The following is a 21,337-nucleotide window of genomic DNA, read 5'->3' as shown; positions in this document are numbered from 1 at the left end:
TTACACGGAGAAAAAGCAGAATATTTTCTAATGAGGTATGTATTTTAATTTAAATATAGCAGATTTTACACTTCTGATTAGTAGGCACTTGCTCTGTCAGGACTATTCATTCTTTACTCAATCAGCTCCAGAGGGAAGACTCCAAATGATGCAGTAAATGCAGACATGGCATCCATTACAATTAAACAGCCAGCGAATGTAAACCTCACAACTTGTTTTCATATCACAATGACAGCATGTGGTAATGAACTTTCTGTTAAGAACTGTTAAGACCTGGAAAGGGAAAGAAATATATACTCCCAAATACTAATTACTCAGATGCTTAATACTCAACCTCTTCAAAACCCTGGAGATCAGCCAAAAAGTGTCATAAATGGTTTCACTTTGTACCAGAACCTTATTTATCAGCATCCTTAATTCCTATTTGTGCAGGCGCCGTGCTTCGTATTTAGGAGTGAAATAACTAAATATAACAGCAATGCTAATTAAATCATCAATAAGAGTTTGAGGGTTTTTTCTGTAGCCCAGAATTCTCTACTAAACTCAGCCAAAGAATGTCTAACACATCTGCTACAGCCACCACAGGAGGGAAGGTGGTCCTGTCCACAGGGGATAAAGGTGGTTGTGCTCCCAAGGGACGATGCAGACCCTCAACGTGTCAGTGACAACAGATTTGTCCTGAAATGTGACTGTGCAGCAGCACAGCTGAGTAACTGGTCAGTGTGCACCTACCTCTGCCCAAGCAAACCCCCAATGGCTCACCCACAGCAGGAACAAGTGGAGCCACTTGATGTGAAAGCAGGACTCAAGGTCAAGCCTTGGGAACAGAGCATTGCCAGCAGCAGGTTGGATGCTGAGCTCCCTGGATGGGATCCGTGTGCCAGGGCACAGCTACAACACCAGGCACTTCATCTTCTGGCTTTTCTCTTCCCTTTCCCCTCCTCAAACCTCACCCTGGAATTTCTACACCTTTCTGATGCAGAAATATGTTCCATTTTGATGAGCTCACTGTCATTACTTACAAGGAAGCAGGATTTGTCCCTGCTGCGCTGGAATGACTTAAAACAATGAACCAATTAATAAGAAAACCCTGTAGTTTAAATACCAAGGGAAAAAAAAGCAGCAAGAAAACAACCTCCCTCCTTCCTCTGTTGGGTGTTGTTCTATGCCACCGAAAAAAACACTGACACATCACAGACAACAACTCATTCTACGGAAATAAATTAAAACCCAGGGATCTCACGGGGGAAAAAGAGTTTTACCTCAAACATACACACGTTAAACTAACACTCAAAAAGTCACCCATACATATAAATAAAATCACAATGCTTCCACCATGTAAAAACTGTAATTAAAACATCACCTACAACTGACCTAAGATTATTTTTTTTACAGTGAACAAATATTTGAAAATTGCTCATTCCATTTGACACTAGTGGTAATTACCAGTGGAAGTCTAGAAGTTTGGCCAGTAGAGCATAAAAAAAAAAATGGAATAAATTTCAGAAATTTTACTAAATTATTCTAGCATGGCTCTCATCTTACAAACTCTGCAATGCTGAGACTGTTACAGAATCTGAAATAAAAATTGAGACCATATTGTGAATGTATTTTAAGTAAATTATTTTTTTTTTCTAGGATTATTTTCAAGACTTCACTGTATCACTTGACGCTATATGTGCAAAAATAGATAAGTTAACATTTCGGATGTTTTAAAGATTTACTCACATAAATGCATTTAAAAGAAAATGAGTTAAAACTCATACATTTACTTGGAGCTCTAATGAGCAGAACAGATATAATTTGTGGCATAAAAGTTATTCAGACTCAATAAAAGCCAAAACTTATCCTTGCTGAACGGTGAAATGAGATTTGCACGGCCTGTTTGCGCCTTGTTTCCCACAATCAAACTGTCACAGCACGAAAACATTCTCCTGCACGGGGAGGTTCTGATACCCATTTCTCTGGTGAAAGTGTGCAAAAGGATCTGAAAGAGTTATTGACAATTCATACAGTATCCCATATTCCATTAGGAAGTACAAGCAGAGAACATATCTTAACTCTGAAGGGAGATGAAGCAACAATGTTTTAAATTACTATTGACTCCACTAAATTTCCTGATAATGTCAGAAGACTGTAGTCTGGCAGGTTCATAAGAGACTCAAGATGATACAGGAATCCAATTATGCCAAGTCTATTTAGTTGTCCTGTTTGCTAAGCCAAAGGTTAACGAGAACTGCACTGAAAAAACCTCCTGTGGTATTACAAAGTATTTCTTATGCTGCATAACATGCAAATGAAAAAGTATTTTAATCAAGTCTTTCTTTAACTCCTTAATTGCAGGGGGGTACCCTACAAGACAGCAAATTAAAAACTCATGATGGAAAAAATGATCTTAAAAATTTGCCACTGAACACAAGAGATCATCATTAATTACTAAAGTAATTATTACCGAATATTTCTAATTCGGAGAAAAAAAAAAGTTCAGATCACAGGAGCATAGATAGTCATTGCTGCCATTAAATCTTTATAAATAGTAAGCTATGGCCTTTAATTTTAGACAGAAATTAATTGTATTTTTGTTGGCAACGCACTCAAATCTGTTTACACAGCTGAAAAACTCCAGCTCCACCAGCCTCAAGCCGTGAGCTTTGAGGGCTCATCTGCTTCAGAGCAGATGACTCAACATCCACCAGTTTCATTAAAGATGAAAAAGGGAAAAATTCACCTGCAACAATGTCACTTGTAGAAACAGACTTAAAGCAGATTCGTGAGTTTTAACATATGTGAGGTATCCTATTCAAAAGAAAAGGAGGGGAAAAAAATACATGAAAACCTAACAGCTGTGGGAAAACAGATTAGAAGTGTTGAGTTTCCAATTCTTTTTTGGGCTAGTGTAAACTAATAAAATGCTAAACTGGATCCACATTTCAAAGCCTGTAATTACCACATGACACCATTCTGTTATTTCAGGCCTTACATCTATTGGTTCAGATATGGCCTCGAATACATGGACTGAGATTCACCCACCTAACTCAAACTTAAATACTGTTTCTGCAAACACCACCACATATTTTACAAGCCCACTGGAAATTCAGACAGCTTTTGCCTTTTGGGTTTTTTTTCAACTCACATAAATCCTTTACCCAGAACAAAAAAAGGAGCAGCTATATTCAAACAGCAATTCTCCCTTTACAAGAAGAGAGCAGACATGGAAAGTAATGCATGGCAGATAATGGAAATATAAAAGAAAGCAAACTCCAAATCCATTTTCACTTTGTTGGACATTTAGGTTCGATAAAATATTTTACTTTTCTACATTTTTCTCAAATGGTCACAAAATCTACATACAACTTAAATGCATAGTTATTTTACCATATTAGGCATTTTTTTAGTGGATCGGTTGGGGTTTTTTTCCCAAGAAAGGCAGACCTCACTAGCTGGCACTGAGAACATACTAGCAGAAGAAAATTACCTGAGCCAAACTGAAAGATATGCTATAAAACACTGCAAGGAAGCAAGTCAAATATTTAATGGGATACTCCAGGTAAGTCCCACAATTTCATGGATTTGTGGGCAACTCTGAGTCAGTGAATTCTGTCACCAGTGGTGACTCCTCACTGATTTCAGCAGGAATAACTCCTGCTCTGAAGACAGGCAGAGGTCTGAGCACGAACTGGGTGAGCCAATGTACTGTGAAAAATATCTAGATGTGCACTCAGAGCATACATAAAAATCAGGGCTTTTTGCCTGAAGTTCAATCACTCAATAGACTTCAACTTCCAAAAAGCTGCACAGCTTTGCTTCAGTCTAGAACATCTGCTTTTGGTCTGAAACAGGCACTGAATCTGCTACCCAGGAATCATTTCCCTGAGCTTCAGTCAGCCAAACCTTGAGCACTTGGATCTTCCACAACAAAACTCTGAATGTGTGTCATGTTCAGCTACTGCATATATGAGACAGTAAATGTTATTCCAGTCAAAAATCCACATAAAATCAGCCTCTTCTAGGAAGGAAGGAGATGGGAGGCAAAGGAACTCACCGAGTCATCTGTGGCAGAAGAAGGCCAACCTTCCCACAGCTGGTGACGGACAGGGATACTGGTCAGGTCATACACATTCCGCTTCACCTGGAAAAAAAATACAAATAAATCAGAACTTGCTGTAAAAAAGGCAGTCAAACAGCATAATTCTCATCACAGCCCCAAGCTTTTTATTTTTTTCTGGTTATTGGAAAACTGGTTCCTTCAAGACTCTTCGATTCAGATGTGGTCAGCAGGGTTACACAGCCAAAAGCAGCTAAAGAAAAAAAGAAAAAGTGCTGAAGAAAAAAAAAAAAGATCTAAAAATTACCGTTTAAAACAACTTGTTATTACTTCAGCATTTTAAATGGGAAAAAAATTCCTAACACAAAATTTCCAAGTAAAACATATTACAAAGTCATGAAAGAAGTTAAAGGAAGCAGAAGGTAGTAACAAAAATTCTGCTGCATGTTTTGCTAGTTAATTTTCACCTGAAAATATTGGGTGAAAATCATATCGAATAAGAAATACAATGAGTTTTGCATAAGTTTCTAAAATGGGACCCAAAAATAAAAGTTAGTATATTAAACCCGAAAATATTAATTAATAAGCACATTTTCAATTAAGACAACACATTTCAAATCTTCAATAACGAAATGCTAAGTAACAAATTTTTACATCAACTCTTTTCTCATGCTAATAAAGTAGAAGTTACTAGTGTTAATCATCTCACATGATGGTTAACACAAGGAGGAAAGGGAGGGAAAAAAGAAGAAAGAGTTGAAAACTTTGAATAAAGGAAGAATATTACAAAATACAAGAGTTACAAAACTCTTTCCATGAAAACATTGCCACAGATGGAAAAGCAGGAAAGTTTTATCAGAGATTTTGTGATTAACGATCATTCAATCATTTAAATCACAGAAAGATGTATTTTGATACTTAGGATAAAGAGTGGTATCTTAAATTCTGAATGTCTTCCACCCGAACATAAAGCTGCACAAACGGTGTAAATATTGCCCAGCAGGACCCTAACTGTGAACAATAAAATGCTCCAGTGTGCCACAGTGGCTTTTCACAGGAATCACAGAATGGTCTGGGTTGGAAAGAACCTTAAAAATCATCTCATTCCAACCCTCTGCCCTGGGCAGAGACACCTTCCACTACACCAGGTTGCTCAGAGCCCCATCCAACTTGTTTTTTGGGTTTTTTTTGCCCTTCATAAAACTGCTACATGAGAAATACAAGACTCTCCCACATCTTCCAAGGTCTAGACAGATCCCAACAATCCATACTGCATCCAGAAAAACATTCGCAAAGAGACAAAAATAAGGTCTGATACTTTTAAATAATATTTTTTTATGACCATTCTTTAGGCAAAACATCTGAGCAAGTCACAAGTTCTGCATTCTGCTCTCATCTCTGAGTGGGCTGCACAGTCCAACACTAACAAACACGAGAACCCATTAAAACAAAAGATATTAGGGCAGATGGATAATATCTGACTTAAAGGAAATGACAAGGCTACTCCAAAAACTGTCCTTTGATGCCTTCTTTAGATTTTCACTTGTTTACTTGTCAACAGGAAACAAACAGCAATTAATTGTGTTCTAACTTGTGCTATGAGAATTGCTAAAAGTTCCATGAACTGAAAAAAAATTAATTTTTTTATATTATAGCTGTCAGTAGGAAAAGATCTTTGAGCTAACACCTCGCCTGCAGTCTAGTGCACTTGCCCTCAGCTAACAACTTTTCCTGAACAGAAAAATAGTTTGCAATAATCAGAAAGAAAGCTGAAATTTGCCAAAATGGTAAATGCTAACAGAATCCATTCAGACAACGGTTTCATATTTGAGGACTGAATGAAAGACGATTCTAAACTACCATTCTTAGGAAGATAATACAGTAAGAGAGGCATTTTATATCATTTGATCCTACCTATTAATCAGTACTTGACAGATCTTCAGCACTGAAGGTTTGACTCCATGGTCAAGTAATATAAGCATATGGGAAGTACATATGCTTCCTCTAAAATGTGCCATTTATTTTTAGTACAGGACGTATATGAAACATCTGGCACTAGATTTTAATCTAAAAGTATTTTCGCATAATGAAATAGCACCAAAACTCTTTCCCTGGATCATCTTTAGAGACAAATGCTCCGTGGTTCCTTTCTTTTAAATTCAGCACAACAAGAAATGGATGAAGAATACATGTGCAGACATTAAGGAGTCAAACAATTGTTCTAATCATTGTAAAGATCCTAAGGAGGGTGAAGGACAAGGCAGGGATTTCCACACGGAGTCTTCCTCACAAATGTTGATTTGAGCCACATTCTTCGTAATGGCACAGTCATGAGGTTGTCAGCAAATACCCACAACTGAGAAAACTCAGGGCATATTGAGTCCAACACAAAGTACAGTGCTCTTACTCTGTTTTCAGATCTTCCCCTCAATTATTGTTGCTCTTTCTCATTATTTTTAGTACTAGCAGTAATTTCACACTAATAAAGTGCCCCTTAGGAAAAACTGTGAAGCACCATCTCACATTTCTGGACAGATTTAATACATAGGTAATAATTTCAATGCTATCAGTTTAAAGCTTTCTGAATATAAAAATTCTGCACAGGTCAGTGGGAAAGAAGAGCTTCAACTTATTCTCCAAGAGTAAGATACAATACTTCCAATTCTCGAGTCTGTATCTCACTGAAAAATGAAAGTTAGACCATGTAGGTTTCTTACCTGGACATTTCAGTATTATAACAAGCTGAGCTTGGATTTTCAGCTCAGCTTTGCATTCACTGTATGTCTTAGAATCATTAAGATATCTCTCAATTTTTCCCTAAAGCTGGTAAATTACACGTACACACGATAGCCTTTATGTTAATATTGGTTTTGTTCAGGAGATTTTGCAGGGAGAATGACCTGGTAATGATGCTTTAATTAAAAAAAAATACAAATATATTTTAACTAAAAAAATTTTAAACAAGAAGGACTCTTTAAGACAGGGAATAACGAAGTATCTATTAGAAACTCAAGTGGACTTCATTTTAGTGCTTCCTCATAGAGTCCTTGATAGCTTTTTAAAGAAATGTTACTTCATGCTGACCCCACAACAACCCAAAATGTAACAATCCTGATCTGAGTGTGATCATGAGAACACAGTTCTGGCTGGTTTAGTTTTCTTGCATTAAAAACCAGGATAAACTGTCCCTGTGAAATATTTATTTTCCAGCTACACACCAGAAATAACATTATTTTCACAATATAACACTCTGAAGTGCGCTCTTTTTAAATAACAAGTGAAACTTATTTACAGAAACACGGGATCAATAGGACTACATAATATTGTTTTCAGAAAGCCTTCAGAAGTAAAAATAAATAACTCGGAAGTCACATTCCTCAAATTCCCTTTTAATTCCAAAGCACAACAGAAAGGCATTATGAAAAAAACAGTATTTCCCTTCTTTCATTAACTCATCTGTAACTGCACTGAATTCAATAACATTCCTCTGCTATTCTAAGCTTGAAAGGCATGCTCGGGGTAAAGTGTTATGTTGGTATAAAGCACAATGCCAGACTGATGTGCTGGACAAAAGTGATCAAAGTTGAAGTAATTTTAGCCAAGGCACAAGTATTCTGCTGCATTATTCTACCAGAATGACATCTGTTGAGCAACTCGTCGCAGAATAAACCAGTTGTTACAGGCAGGCCTGGCTTGGGTAGGGGACCATGTAAGACTGATTAGAGTAATGTTTGATTAAACAAACTGCTTGAGCTAAGATCATAACTGGATTTGGAATTCATGCCAAAGCAGTCCTCTTTCAAACAACAAGCCACAATCAATTATTGAAGATAAAATAAGCTTGCTTTTTAAATAATGATTTGATTTTTGGTTTCTTTGATAATTAGAACACTATTACGAAAGCAGTCTGTAAAATGTTTGAGAAATTAGAATATTTACCGATTAAATATAGAAAACCCCCTTTCCTCACCAACTGACTTAATTTCAGTTTAAACTGAAAAACTCCATGAGGAGGAAAAAGTACTAAAGATTCATGTAAAGCAGAACTGTGAACTGCTTCTTCACAGGGCCAATAAAATCACAGCCACACTCTTCACACAAATGAAAAACATTAACACAATAAATGGGCAAAGTCTGTGTTAAGGATTTTACTTATAAATTCACTTGGCGTTGAATTGGTGGACTGAAATCTTTATTGTGCAAAGCAATCTCTAAATTGCAGTGCCATCCACTGAGCCACATTTATTGGCAAACTTCTTGGTCTCGCACTTTTGATCAGTTTGAAATACGAATTGGTGGCATTGTCTTTGTGCAGCCCAGAATGGCTTTATGTTCAGATGCCATGGTGACTGGCACATTACTATGGCAGCCACCCCTCAGATTATCATCTCCAGAATATAAGAGATCATTTAAAAACAAATTAAAGGCACATCTATTTGGTTTCACAACTCAGCTGTAAACAGTATCAATACAATCATTTAAATAAGAAAAAAGTAGCCCCTATATTTCAGATGCAGTCTTACTTGGAAAATGATGTATAATTCCTGCATAATGCACTGCCTTGCAATTATACATTGATGCTGGAAAACCATGTGAAGTTTTACCTTCAGCTAATTTCCACTTGTTTTAAAAGGGAGTTAAAATATTAAACAACTTCTAATATTTTAAGAAAAGCCCATATATCAAAGTAGCCAACACACTCAGGAAACTTCCCAGATAGAGGCAGAGTGTTACCTTCCTATCTTCCACTGGCTTCTTTAAACACATGAACACGCTGCTTTGAAAGTAAGGTTAAACACAAAAGAAACACTTTGTTTGCAGATATGAAGCTAATCCAACATTCAAAGTCCTGCCACATTCATATTAGTAAGGATAAAGTGAAGCAAAATGTATCACAGGGCAAAAAGTCTGTACCAGGTACTGTGTCGACAACGACCTTCTGGTGATTGCACTTAGCAGGAATAAGTAGCCGTTTGCTCATCTCTGAATTATTAAAACCTGAAACCTACTCTCCAAAAACAAAGAACTAACACTTGCTAAATTATTAAAAAAAAATAAATTTATGCTGAATCATCGAGGAACTGTCATGCCTGAATCTGTATCTTTGAATCACAACAAATCACAACGAAGTTTAACAGTAGTTTCCCTCAGGCAGTTTTCCGCTCATGCAGGTACAAAGTTAAGTGAAATAATGTACATAATGAACTTTTGTTAGTCTTATTATTAAATATAATTTATGCAAAGCTGTAAATTGGCTGAGATGCTAAAGACTGTTCCAGGCACATAGGCAGCATGAAAGACAGTGCAAAAATGAGTGCATGAAAGGCAGACAAAAGGAGCAATAAAGTCAGAGGACTGTGAGGAATGTGGAATGTGAGTTGGGGGACGCAGGGAAATGAGATCAGATGCAGACAGTCCAAGGTTTATGGGGCACTGATGGTACAGCTGAAACCTTGACTTTGACATTGGAACAGAAGAAGTCAAGGCAAGTAACCAAAATTTTTAGGGGACAGCAATAATACGGATGGGGCAGTGCCAGGAAGAACTCCAAAGTAAGCAGAAGCATTTTGGTGAAGAAAGATGCAAAGGAAGGAGGTAAATCCAGCTAAAGTGCTAGGCTTAAAGATTACAGATGAAAGTCTTTAATATCTCTGCCAGGCAAAATTCCAACAGGTAGCAAAGAGCAGTGGGAATCCGGCAGGAAGAGAAGGGAAGCAGGGGAAGAATCAACCAAGTTTCTAAGCACAAAGAAGCATCATAGGTGATATTATGATGAATTTGAAAAGATAATGATGTTATCAACATCACTGAGCAAAAGGACTGGTTAGATAAAAGGGTGATTTCAGTTAATTGTGGACTAACAGGAATTATTAAAAATACAGAGACGCAAAACTAGAAATGGAATTTCTGAATCAGCACCTCTGCCACAGCCCATTGCAATAGATCTGGCCCACAGTAACAGAAAAACACAAGATACAAACTGAAGAAGTTAGGAGGGAAAATGACAAAGCAAAACAAGTAATCCCTATTTAAAACATTGTCATTGCAGAGAAAAAGGATTTTGCATTTTATCAGGGAAAGGATATCACAAGCCAAAGGAGAAACTGAATTTCTTAACTTTAAAAGTAATTTTTAGCCAGCTACACACAGGTAGAACATATTCACATATGTAATGTGGTGGACTGTGTGAGCCACCACTGACACCCAAACCAGAACTCTCAGGTTACTTTACCCAAGACTCATTTAAGAGTAAGGTTCTAAGTCTGCCCCACTCACAATTTTGCCTATGTTCTTATATTCCCAATACATAATACAATAAACTATATTAAAACATTAAAAATAAAAAGACTATTTATAATAATCAAATTTTCATTTTAGTTTAAGTTTTACTTTAGAAATAATAATGCAATTCTAAAGACATCAAATGATAACCTGCCTCTCCTTCTAGCAGTTGAGTGAAGCTTAAATTACAGAATGCTTCCAGTTAATGAATTAAGATGTCAGGACTGGGCTATTTTTAAATAACAGCATCTGCTTCTTGCAAATTTTATACCACTGAGACTCTCTAAGGAAGACTCACTATGCTATTTACATTTACACATATTCAATTCATTCTGTTGTAATCTAAAGGAAAAAAATACACTTCCAATGTAAATATTTAAAATCTATACTGAATGCAGAAGAAAACCCCACCTGCCCAAGCCTGTCAGCCAAAAGTCAGTCATGATTCAGCACTTCTATAAAATGAACAGGACCTCCACTGTGTGTTTTACTAAAATACATTTTCTAATTAATTTTTTATTTCACATCTCTTCCTGTAAATGACTATTTTTGCTTTTAGTATCTCTGAAAATATTCGGGTCTCCATTGACTAAGTTTTCCTACTTAGTAGAAGGCTAAGTTCTGGATGCTGCTATATGGCCTGCACTGTGCAAAGGTTCAGCTCACATTTTTATTACTATTCATTGCTTGTAGTGCCTAGGAGACCTAATTGTGATAATCCTCTCTGAACTTTAAACTGCATGACCCTTTGATTTTTTTAATAGAAGGTTAAAAGAAGAAACAAATTCCTATAGAAGGAGAAGGGAAAACACATTTTTAAGAAATTGGGGCAAGAGACATGAGTATTTGAAAAAAAAAATCATTTTAGCAGCACAGAAGCATGAGGTTGAAATGGGATATGAAAGAATTAAGTGTGTGAGCTAGCTGCGACATTAGAGATTGAAAAGAAGATGTGATTAGGGTTAAAAGAGATCAAACAACAAAGACATACTGCCAAAACAATTTTACAAATTTATTTGAAAACGCCTTAAACACTTCAACAAAATAAAACTGCTGATAATACCTGAAGTTTGCTTGTTTGACTGTCTGACATGCACTGACACAGAAAAGATACATTTTGAAGTCCTAGCTTGTTATTCCATTCAGTAGGAATGGTCATTTGAGAAAATAACACTTATTACCTACCTGAATGAGCCAGCATTGCTCCATGGAAACTTTTAACTGCACATTAGGAAAGACAACAGGCAACTGCTCCTCAGGCACCCACTACCAGATCACCAGATCACTTTTGGCAAAACATTCAGTTGCAATATGAAGGGTAAATACACTTTCCAATATTTTTACCCCAAGGTCCAAATTCTAGTTGCTTTTATGTCCTGAAAGGTTGAGAGATTGCCAAATACCTTGATACTTACTGATCATAAAGTTAAGTATGTGCCAAGAGCATTAACTTTGATCCAAGCTATTCAAAATCGGTATGAAAACATAATTTCAATTATTAAATACGCCTTCTGTCCATCCTAACATCTCTCAGGCTTACCAGAAGATACTGACACTACTGAGTAAAGGTAAAACATAAACTAAATCTGGGAAGTAAGAAAAAAATCTCCATGCCTGTTACACGGGCTTGGTCCCACCTTGTCCACATCACTTGTGCATACATTCAGTTCTGGCACAGTGACTCTCGTGGATATAGTCAGGCTCCCAGTCATAAGGACATTAAAGATTATTTCTAGGATCTGAATTATCACTGGAAATAAAAGAGAGAGTCGATGTGACTCTTGCAGTGGAGAGAAGATCTGTTCCATTTTCACAGCTGTCATATTCAGAACAAAAGAAAAACTTAGACAAATATATTTCTAGTCCAATACCCTCCTCTTCATTTAAAAAGTAACTGGTTTGCAACAACCCAAACGTAATAAATACATAAATTGGTCCTTGGACACTTCCCTACTTGGGAATATTCAGGGGTTTCAAAAGTAATCACTCAAACCAATGAATGGTAAAACAAATGGTCATTTTAGGAGCTAGGAAAAAGGAGAATGGAAGTTAAAGGTCCAATTCCTACCGTATTTGATCATAGTAAAAAGCATCATTTAGATCCTTATAGGGGGAAAGGGGGAAGAAACAAAAACCCAACCAAAAAACTCCCACTTAAGTTTCTTTTCACGTTGGTTCAATGAGAGAAGGAACTCTCCTACCTCCCCTAAATCTCAGATTATGACCCCAAGAAATCCGCTCCTGAACACATTTCACTGATTAACAGCATCTTCCTCCACTCCCCACCCAACTATGTCTCAAAAGAGAAAGTGATTAATCTTACAGTCTTTAAAAAATGCATAAACCACATTTGCTTCAGAGCAATCCTTATTTTAAGTGCTAAGCCTCTCAATTTTGGTTTAAGAGAGAGAACATCACAAAATCAGTATTTTCTCATCTGTTTTTACTTGTTCTCTAGACAATAAATAAAATAAACTTCTGGGATTTTTCTTGCTCCTAGAGACAACATAAAATCTATTCCAAATTTTTGTAGATGATCAATAACTATAAAGTATTTATGAATTTACACATTATATGAAAAATAGTTCAATCTATTAATTTTGTGAAGCAAAGTACCACAGTCATGCAGAGAGCTTGGGAAGTAATTTCACATAAAGAAACTCTCCAGAACCTCTAACTTCAGTGTTTTACTTCTCTCTTCCCTCCACTTTTACACTTAAAGGCTGCAGCAAACCTGCTGCTAAGTCAGGAGAAATGAGCAACCTTGTTTTGCAGCCTTTTTATTCCTAGGGCCAGCACATGAGGTACATCTAAATTGGAAGACGAGTCACAGATATAAAAGGTCTTGTGCATTACTTTAATTTCCCAAAGCAAAAATAAAGTGTGACACATTTTTCTCTGAAGACTCTGGTATTATCACCATAAAAAGAGAAGATGAGTTATCCAGAAACCCATCAGTAACTCAAGTGCTGACTTGCTTGGTTCACTTCAGTTGTTGGTATCAGGTATTTGGCAGATTTTGATGTGAAAGCTCTGTAGGAAGCCAGCTCTAAAGTAAACTGTGACATCTTTCCTCAGTCACTCTAACTATGATTTTAATATCTTTTTTGATGTGGTTGTATTTGAATAGATATTCTATTCATGTTGTTCTGAATTCAAGTTAAACTATAAAACAATGCTCATTGAGCTGTCAGTCAAATTTCTACTAAGGAAAACATTTCTGGGTACTTCCTCCATTTCACCATTGTGTCTACCAAATCAAAACTTCTTTTATATCAACAATATTCAGAGGTAATTTGAAATTGATTTCTCTTTTAACAATAGAAATGAATTGCAGACAAACCTTCACAATGGGTTTCAAGAATATCAGCATACACATATCAGTTACAAATACAGTCACTAATATTGCTACCTTTAAGGTATATGCATGTATACCTGACTATACCATTAACCATCAGCTCTCCTATATACTTTTACATTTTTAGAAAGAGAATTCAGCCTATTTAACAATTCACTAACAAAGCTATTCCTTAGCTCATCCCTGCCATAACCTGCTCTATTCAGAAACATATGGGAAAAGACATTAAATAACCAGTGAAAACCATGGACTTCTGGTATTAGTGCTACACATTGCATACCCCTATTCATTATTCCACCTCCCTTGTTTAATCTATCATTAAGACTCAGTGACCCTACACTAAATTTAAAGCAGATCCTTCCTTCCTCCCATGCCTAAATTCACATACTTTTCTAGTTGGGGATGCCCTCAAGTATTAGCCACTCTACAGGGATTCTCTAATCTCAGCTCTGAACTATGTTGTGCTATAGAAGCAAGAAATTGCTGGTTTACATCTTTAACTATGGAATCTTCCACCCAAAAAATCCCCTCCTTTACTTAATAAGATAGAGGAAAATCTTTCATGTAGAACATATTTAACATGTTTAAAAATTATATATATTTTCCTCTATATGATGTAAAATAAAAGTTATAAAGTAAATTATTTTGAAGCACTGGTTCCCTGAACTTGTGTCCCAAACATAATTTCATTGGAAACCATTTGAAAGCTTTCAAAAGTTTATTGTTACGTCGTAGAAAAACTAGATCTTTATTTGTATTCAAAGTCAATATGAAACTGGTTTCTAATAAACAAGTTTAAAAAAAAATAAAGCAAGAAGATCACCAAATAGCAGGTATTAGACTTGCTTTAGTTTTTTAACATAGGAACTAAAAACATACAAAAAAATATTAAGACCTCTGCCTCTCTCTTTTAACTGACAGTTTTCAGTGAAACAGTAATGGCAGTACAGGTGAAAACATCATGAGTTTTCTGAATGAGGGACGAGAATATTGTTGCCATCTATATTTGCCAACTATAGCTCTTCCACAATAAGGTGAACATTGATCTTCAGGATCAGAATTTTAACAAGCTAAAGACACTAAGACTGTGAGTGAAGCAGAAATGAAATTCCATTGAGTTAACAAAATGAGTCAGGCAAAGGCACAATCCAAATGTAGATCTTTATGGCTACCAAAAGAAGCCACATAAAATTGTTTTGGTTTCATGAGTAATACTGCTTTTACTGTATTTAAAAATGTTTAACCACATTTCCTTAAAAAAACAGAATAAAGTTGAAAAAAAACAGCTGCAACCTGGCCAAAAAGCCCAATCTGCATTCTCTCTGGCTCTTCTTCCTTGAAGTCTTTTCCCCAAACAAGTCAGTACTTGAATAAGCACACATGAGTCATAAGTACTTGTAGAATACAAAAAGTTGATGGGAAAAGCAAATTAGTAAGGTTCAAATTGTCAGGTTATCAGATAACAGAAAAATATTAGGAACAGTTAAAATAAACACACTAAGCCAAAAGCAACACTAGAAAACCTGAAGTCTAAGTTCTACACAGGTGCAGACATGGGGAGATGAAGGGAAAGTGTTACTGGAGAAGGAAAATAAACAGTAACTGTGAACTCTATAGATTAGTTTGAAGACAAAAATTATCTGGAAGCCTCTCAAGAGAAGAGGAACTTCTCTTTACAAACAGGAAGCCTTTTATGAAGAAAAGAAGTGCTGCTCAGGCTCCAGTCCTGCAATCTCTTGTTCAGGCACTTTTCCTGAACTGGACTGGCTTCCAGACCTGACAGCCTAAAATAAAAATATAAGTGATCTACAATATTGAAGTCTACAATATTGAAATCACTTTTTCCTTTAGAATTCCGAAATATCTAAACTACATTATCTTGTTCCTCTAAGAGGAGTGTCCAGCTGAGTGTCTCTCAATGCACTGAGTTTATTTGCTGTATCTTCAGCAGCAGCCACCTTCATGAATAGTCTGGTCTGAGTGACCCAGAAACACATAAAGCTGTTTCATGATGGAGGAGTCAGTATTTCTTGAATATACAACTAAATGCAACTTCATTAGTGTTTGACCAAAACACTACAGGAGTTACTACTTCTGCAGATTGCAGTCTTTACAAAGCTGACCGTTCATTTGCTGCAGAACAGCAACAGAAAACTTAATGATCACTTCAGAAAATGAGCTAATATAAAGCTATTCTGTCCATTTTCACTATTCTATTGTGCAATCTTGTCATCTCACTGAAATGGAAAGACTTGAATAAAGGTTAACTTAATTAATTAAACATACGTATTATTTTCTCCACACTTTTCAGTCTTAGCTTGACATGCAATTCTATATCTATTAAATAAGCAGTGAACACTATTCCATTTAATGAAAAAAAAATACTTAAATTACAGATTAGTGGATCTCAGCAACTCATTTTCCCCAAAACATCTTCAATACTGCACAGAATTAACAGTCTCCATCACAATTCCTCTATATAAATAAAACTAGAAACTATGTATTACAAAACAAGATTCACAGCTAACAAATATTAAGATCTGAAAAGATCTATTCAGCTCAAATTAACACATTTCTATAAATCAAAGCAAAATTCATCCTCACGTTCATTCCTGTTACAGAATTGTCACCTCAACAGCCAATAAAAAGGAAGAACTAATGAGGTATTTCAGTATCCCCCAAAGAAATATTTTCAGCTGTGTTTTTCTTTTAAGTGCTTGAAAGGAAAAGAGTAATGAATTGCTCCCACACAGTCTTTTTATTATTCTGTTAGAGCAACAAGAGAGATACACCGAGTCTTTATTTTTCATGTAGTCCAAGATATTCTTTTGTCTCACTGCAACACTGACAAAGGAAGCAGACCAGGAAGGACAGTTATTTATCAGCACCAGGGAGGTGCTGCTGGAAGCAGCAAATGTCTTTGTTTCTACTAATGGCTACCAGGGTGAGATGACAGATTCACTGGGTAACTAAGTGATATCTGAGAGCTCTGCACTAAATCCCCAGACAACAATCCAATACACCTTGGAAGTAAGTTTCCACAACAGACAAGGATCTAGATTTCTACCAAAAGCCAGATCATTCAGCTGTATCTTGTGGGGTTTCCAGGACTATTCCCTATCAGGATGAACATCCCCTGCTGGAGACAAGCAAGCATCCTCTAGCCCTGAAAGCATTCACAATCAGGAACGGGACCATGGATTTGAGATGGAGAAGACAAATCTGGTAAAGCCCAGCAAATAGCAAGCTGGAATCTTGAAGAAAGGACTGAGATTTCAGTCACCTGCACAGAGAGTATGCCCTGCACCTAAAGTGTTTCAAACAGGACAGTGAAATCACAATCACTTCTTCCATGATCTAAGTGAGAATACTCAGAAGAAATTTAATTAGAGGCACATCCAACAGATCAATGTATGTAACAGGCAAGCTAAAGAGACTTAAGGACTAGAATAGATTTATTAGCACTTTTGTTTGTTGAATGTGGAACTAGATCAGCCTTGAGTAACCACAGCCTGGCCAGTTTTGAAGATATTCTCCCAGGTTGCTCCTTAGAAATTTTCCAAATCAATGGGACACACAACCCTTGAGCACTCACACAGATGCCTAAGAAGGAAATGGGCTTTTCCTGACAGGTCAAATGCTTTATAAGAGAGAATCCAGGTGTCTGATCCCTTATTAAAGTGTGATCACCACCAACTGTGGTATGTGAGGCTTAAGCACACATACTATCAGTAGCAGCTGACAAACATTTCATATAGAGCTTGTGATCCTGCCAGTGAGCTGTTACCCACCACCCATCAAAAAAGGGTCAGAAAGCTATGTATGTATCCAGTCACATGGAAGGCATGACTGATGATAATAAATTTGGTGAATTTATGTTGCAGGCTTGTGTTTTTAAGTAACACATGCAAGAACAGCAGTCCTGACTCAGTAAGAACCAAAAAAGTTGAGTTACAATGTACAGAGACAGGAATCTGGCACAGAATGACCTCTTCCAGCAGCAAAACCAGCTGAGTACCATTAAAACTCCCCATATAAATGCAAAAATAAAGGCTTTCAGACATTTTTTTAAAGATAAGTATCATCATCTTGTACTGATTTTGGATATTTCAAATAGCTTCTGTAAAATCCTCTTCCCTTGAAGTAAGAGGCCATTACTAAAGCCCAATGGATTAGAAGTCCCAGAAAAGGTTTGCCTGCAGGAGTCTCATGAAAACAAATTCCTGAAAAGCTGCAGGAAAACACATGGCAGGGACAGCAGAAAGCCAACAAAAAGCTAAGAGCTGCTGGTCACAGTGTCACAATGACAGGCATTTAAAATTGTAATTCCAGATCAGGAGAAATGGGTGTAACCTCTCACCAAAGCTATGGAGAAATTGGAGAGACGAGGCTGCAAGGGAAATAAGTCACTCCTTTCCAAAATTTTCAAAACTGTTTGAAAGTATGGACTGAGGGATCAGCTATGAAATGAAGCTCAACTATGGTGGCTTTGGCAGTGACAATAACTCAAGGACTCTATCATGATTTGCAAGGGAGCTGTGGAAGCAGGAAGCCATTCAAAGACATCTGCAGTTGGTTCTGCCACACATCTCTGACCTTGCTGTAGACTCTGAAAGCACGGAATTAATCTATGCCTGAAGAAAAAATCCCAGTTACTCACTGAAATTCAAAAGTTCATTTATGTAAGTGATGGAAAAAAACCCAAAAAATCCTGTTTCTAGATTTTGGTATACAGGCAATGTCAGAAAAACAGGAAGCTTCTGTTTTCATCACCACATCTTTAAGACTGATATTCCAGATCTGATCCTTGGAAATAGGTCACTAAAATCTGGGATGGAGATTCTGAGGATATGCTAATGTCAATTATCTTACATTATCTATTATACTTACAACTGCATATGAGACATCAGCCTTGGGAAAGATGTAAAATTAACGTGTAAGAAAGCTGCAATGCCACCCAAATGAACAAGATAAACAGTAGAAATTACAATCTTACACTTCTGTTTTTCAGCATCTGTATCTGTCTCTGATTCAGAAGATCTTAAGGCATTTTTACTGTGCAGGGATAGAGGAGAATAGAAAAGCACATTTCAGTATAAAAACTGTGTAGAAATACTTGCAAATTAAATGCCTCTTTTTACTTTCATCAGAGCTTTCCTTTCAAAAAAGAATCAATAAAGCTTCAGAAGAGTAAACCATGCGCAGTTTGTTCTTCCTCCATCAGCATCAGTGCCAATTAAATTCTGAACCCTAAATCTTTATTGTTTCCCATTAGCTGCTAACTAGAAGAAACACTGTGATTTTCTGAGATCCCAGGCTGAGACTTGCCGTAGCAGCAGTCGGAAAAAAACGATCTTGTTTTGACTTGTCTGCTGGGTAAACTTGACATTGAAGCTACACGGTGGATAATAAATACATAATACCAAGATGTTAATTTTACAGCAACACTTAACTCTTGTGACCACAATTAACACTCAGGGAGGGGAAAAAAAAAAAAAAAAAGCCATTGACAGGTCTGCCTGGCTCCTGCTTCTGCACTGCTTCCCAGGCTCCCTCTTTGAGCAGTGGCTCAGCTCTGCACAAGGCAGGCTGGCACTGACCCCAGGGGCTGCCTTCAAAGCAGCACGAGGGGAGGAAGAGGGGAGCAGGGTGTCAGGGAGTTAAATGCAGCTGTAAAATGACATTGGCTCCCAGCTAGGATCCAAAGCAGAAGGCTGAGAGCAAAGGGTTGCTGAGAACAGCTCGTCCTCTCCTCCTCCCTCTCGCACCCTCAAGCTCTGGGAGCATCTCCACAGAGTTGTAGAACAGCAACAGTTTTGTGGGAACTACATCCCACACCTGAGGCAGAATTGGCCTTCGAATTATGATGCTACAAGGTCTTCATTTTTTATAAAATGGCCAAAAAAGTGCATTTTGGGAATACAGCGACGTTTGTTTTGCCTCAACATCCCTCCAAATCCCTCACTCCACCTCCTGAGAGCACAGCACCACAGTGGCAACACTGAACTCCTCCAAACTGCCAGGAGCCACATTATATGGTAGAGTATTCTTACATCTTTTCTAGAACAGTGACATTTATCACTACACTGGACAAAGAACTAAAAAGAAAACCCCAACAAGTCAGTTTTAACAGTGGCAGAACATGAATAGCATGATTAGAGAAATGAATAGTGTGAGCATGTTTCTATTCATGATATGAACACTGAACTTTCTAGGAATTTCTAACGTACCAAGGTATGACTTTCTAGAAATTCCTAATACTACACTTAAATTGCCAAGCAGTCAAAGAAGAAAGTGCAAAACAGACTTTTTTTTCATCTTATTCCAACTACATTACAGTAAGTAGGCAATGATTCACAAATGGGAGAACAAAAGAATGCAAGGAATTGAGAAGGAGCTTTTAAAAAGTCTGAGAAGCATTTTTTTTTGTCTGTGAAACTATCCAAAGTCAAAGGATCAAAGGATGGATCCAAAATCCTTTTGGTTGAAGAAGACAGTCATCATGGAAAGAAGTCTCTGAGGAGACACTAAAATCTTGAAGAACATACCAGCTTTTTTTACTTACTCATTATTGTAATAAAAGTAACACTTTGCTACATGAAATAAAAAAAGGCTGTGAAATCAAAATGGCAACCTCAAGAAATGCCAGCTAACTACTGACCAAACCCAATCAGATTCAAGGACATAAATGCCTATCAAACCTTAATAATTAAGTAATAAATCCCTTTAAATCAATATATTTGGAAGACTAATTCAAAATTATTAAAGAAGCAGATAACACTCAGAATTAAAACACAGAGCACATAATATGTAAACATCAAGCACAAAATATTATTAATTGTTATATACTTCTCAAGTATTTGCACTACACTCATATTTCAAATGCAAATATTAATTTGGAGAGAAATACCTACTGTATATGCACACACTGAAACAGTTTGCTCAGCTATACTGCATCAATGGTTATTTGACAAGTTATAGCATCACAAGCTGCTCATTTACATATTCAGCTACTCTCTCTCATTTTTCCTTCAGAATAAATTAGTAAAACAACTATTTGACAGATCCATACTAACAGCTTCTCCTCTGAACAAGAATATTCATAGTTATGCAAATTCAGTGTATAAAATATATACCAACAAAATTACAACAAAATTGTAAAAAGAAAAAATCCTGTCTATATCCTAAGAATGTGGAATGTTTTTAAGTATGACAATTAACACCAGCAGTAAAAATTTAGTTGATAGAAAGAATTTCCATTTCATATTCAGATAATAATTAGTGAAGACTCAGTCTGAAATATTAACGTGCACTATACTGACACCTAAGAATAGCTTTCAGGTATAACTCAATACAGGAGCATTCTGAAAAAAAAAAAATCTAAAAAGAACAATTCTTTAAAGCTTTCTGACTTACAGTATTTTTTTTTCTGTATTGCATCATAAGCAGAAAATAGTATTTAGAAAAGTTAGGCCAGATATTGATATTTCATTTAAACAAGTAGAAATTGAGAAATTCTTAAAACTGCTTTCATTAAAACCTGCAAAAGTCAATAAAACAGAAGATGAAAGGCAGAAATGAGAAAGCAGTACAAAAGAAAACACGTATGTGAACAACCAAAAAAATTAAAGAAATAGAGGAAAAAAAAAACT

General features: G+C 36.5%; 1 protein-coding gene across 1 annotated transcript in view; it reads right to left on the bottom strand.

Annotated features, from left to right (window-relative positions):
• FAF1 (Fas associated factor 1) overlaps positions 1-21,337 on the bottom strand; it is a 150,147-nt gene that overhangs the window by 69,119 nt on the left and 59,691 nt on the right. Inside the window, exon 8 of the mRNA XM_066325506.1 lies at positions 4,043-4,129. Coding sequence (XP_066181603.1) covers positions 4,043-4,129 — 87 coding nt within the window. The remainder of the gene's footprint in view (positions 1-4,042; positions 4,130-21,337) is intronic.

This window comes from Sylvia atricapilla, chromosome 9 (assembly GCF_009819655.1).
Source record: "Sylvia atricapilla isolate bSylAtr1 chromosome 9, bSylAtr1.pri, whole genome shotgun sequence".
NCBI classification, from domain to species: domain Eukaryota; kingdom Metazoa; phylum Chordata; class Aves; order Passeriformes; family Sylviidae; genus Sylvia; species Sylvia atricapilla.
This window is presented reverse-complemented; position numbering and strand designations above follow the sequence as displayed.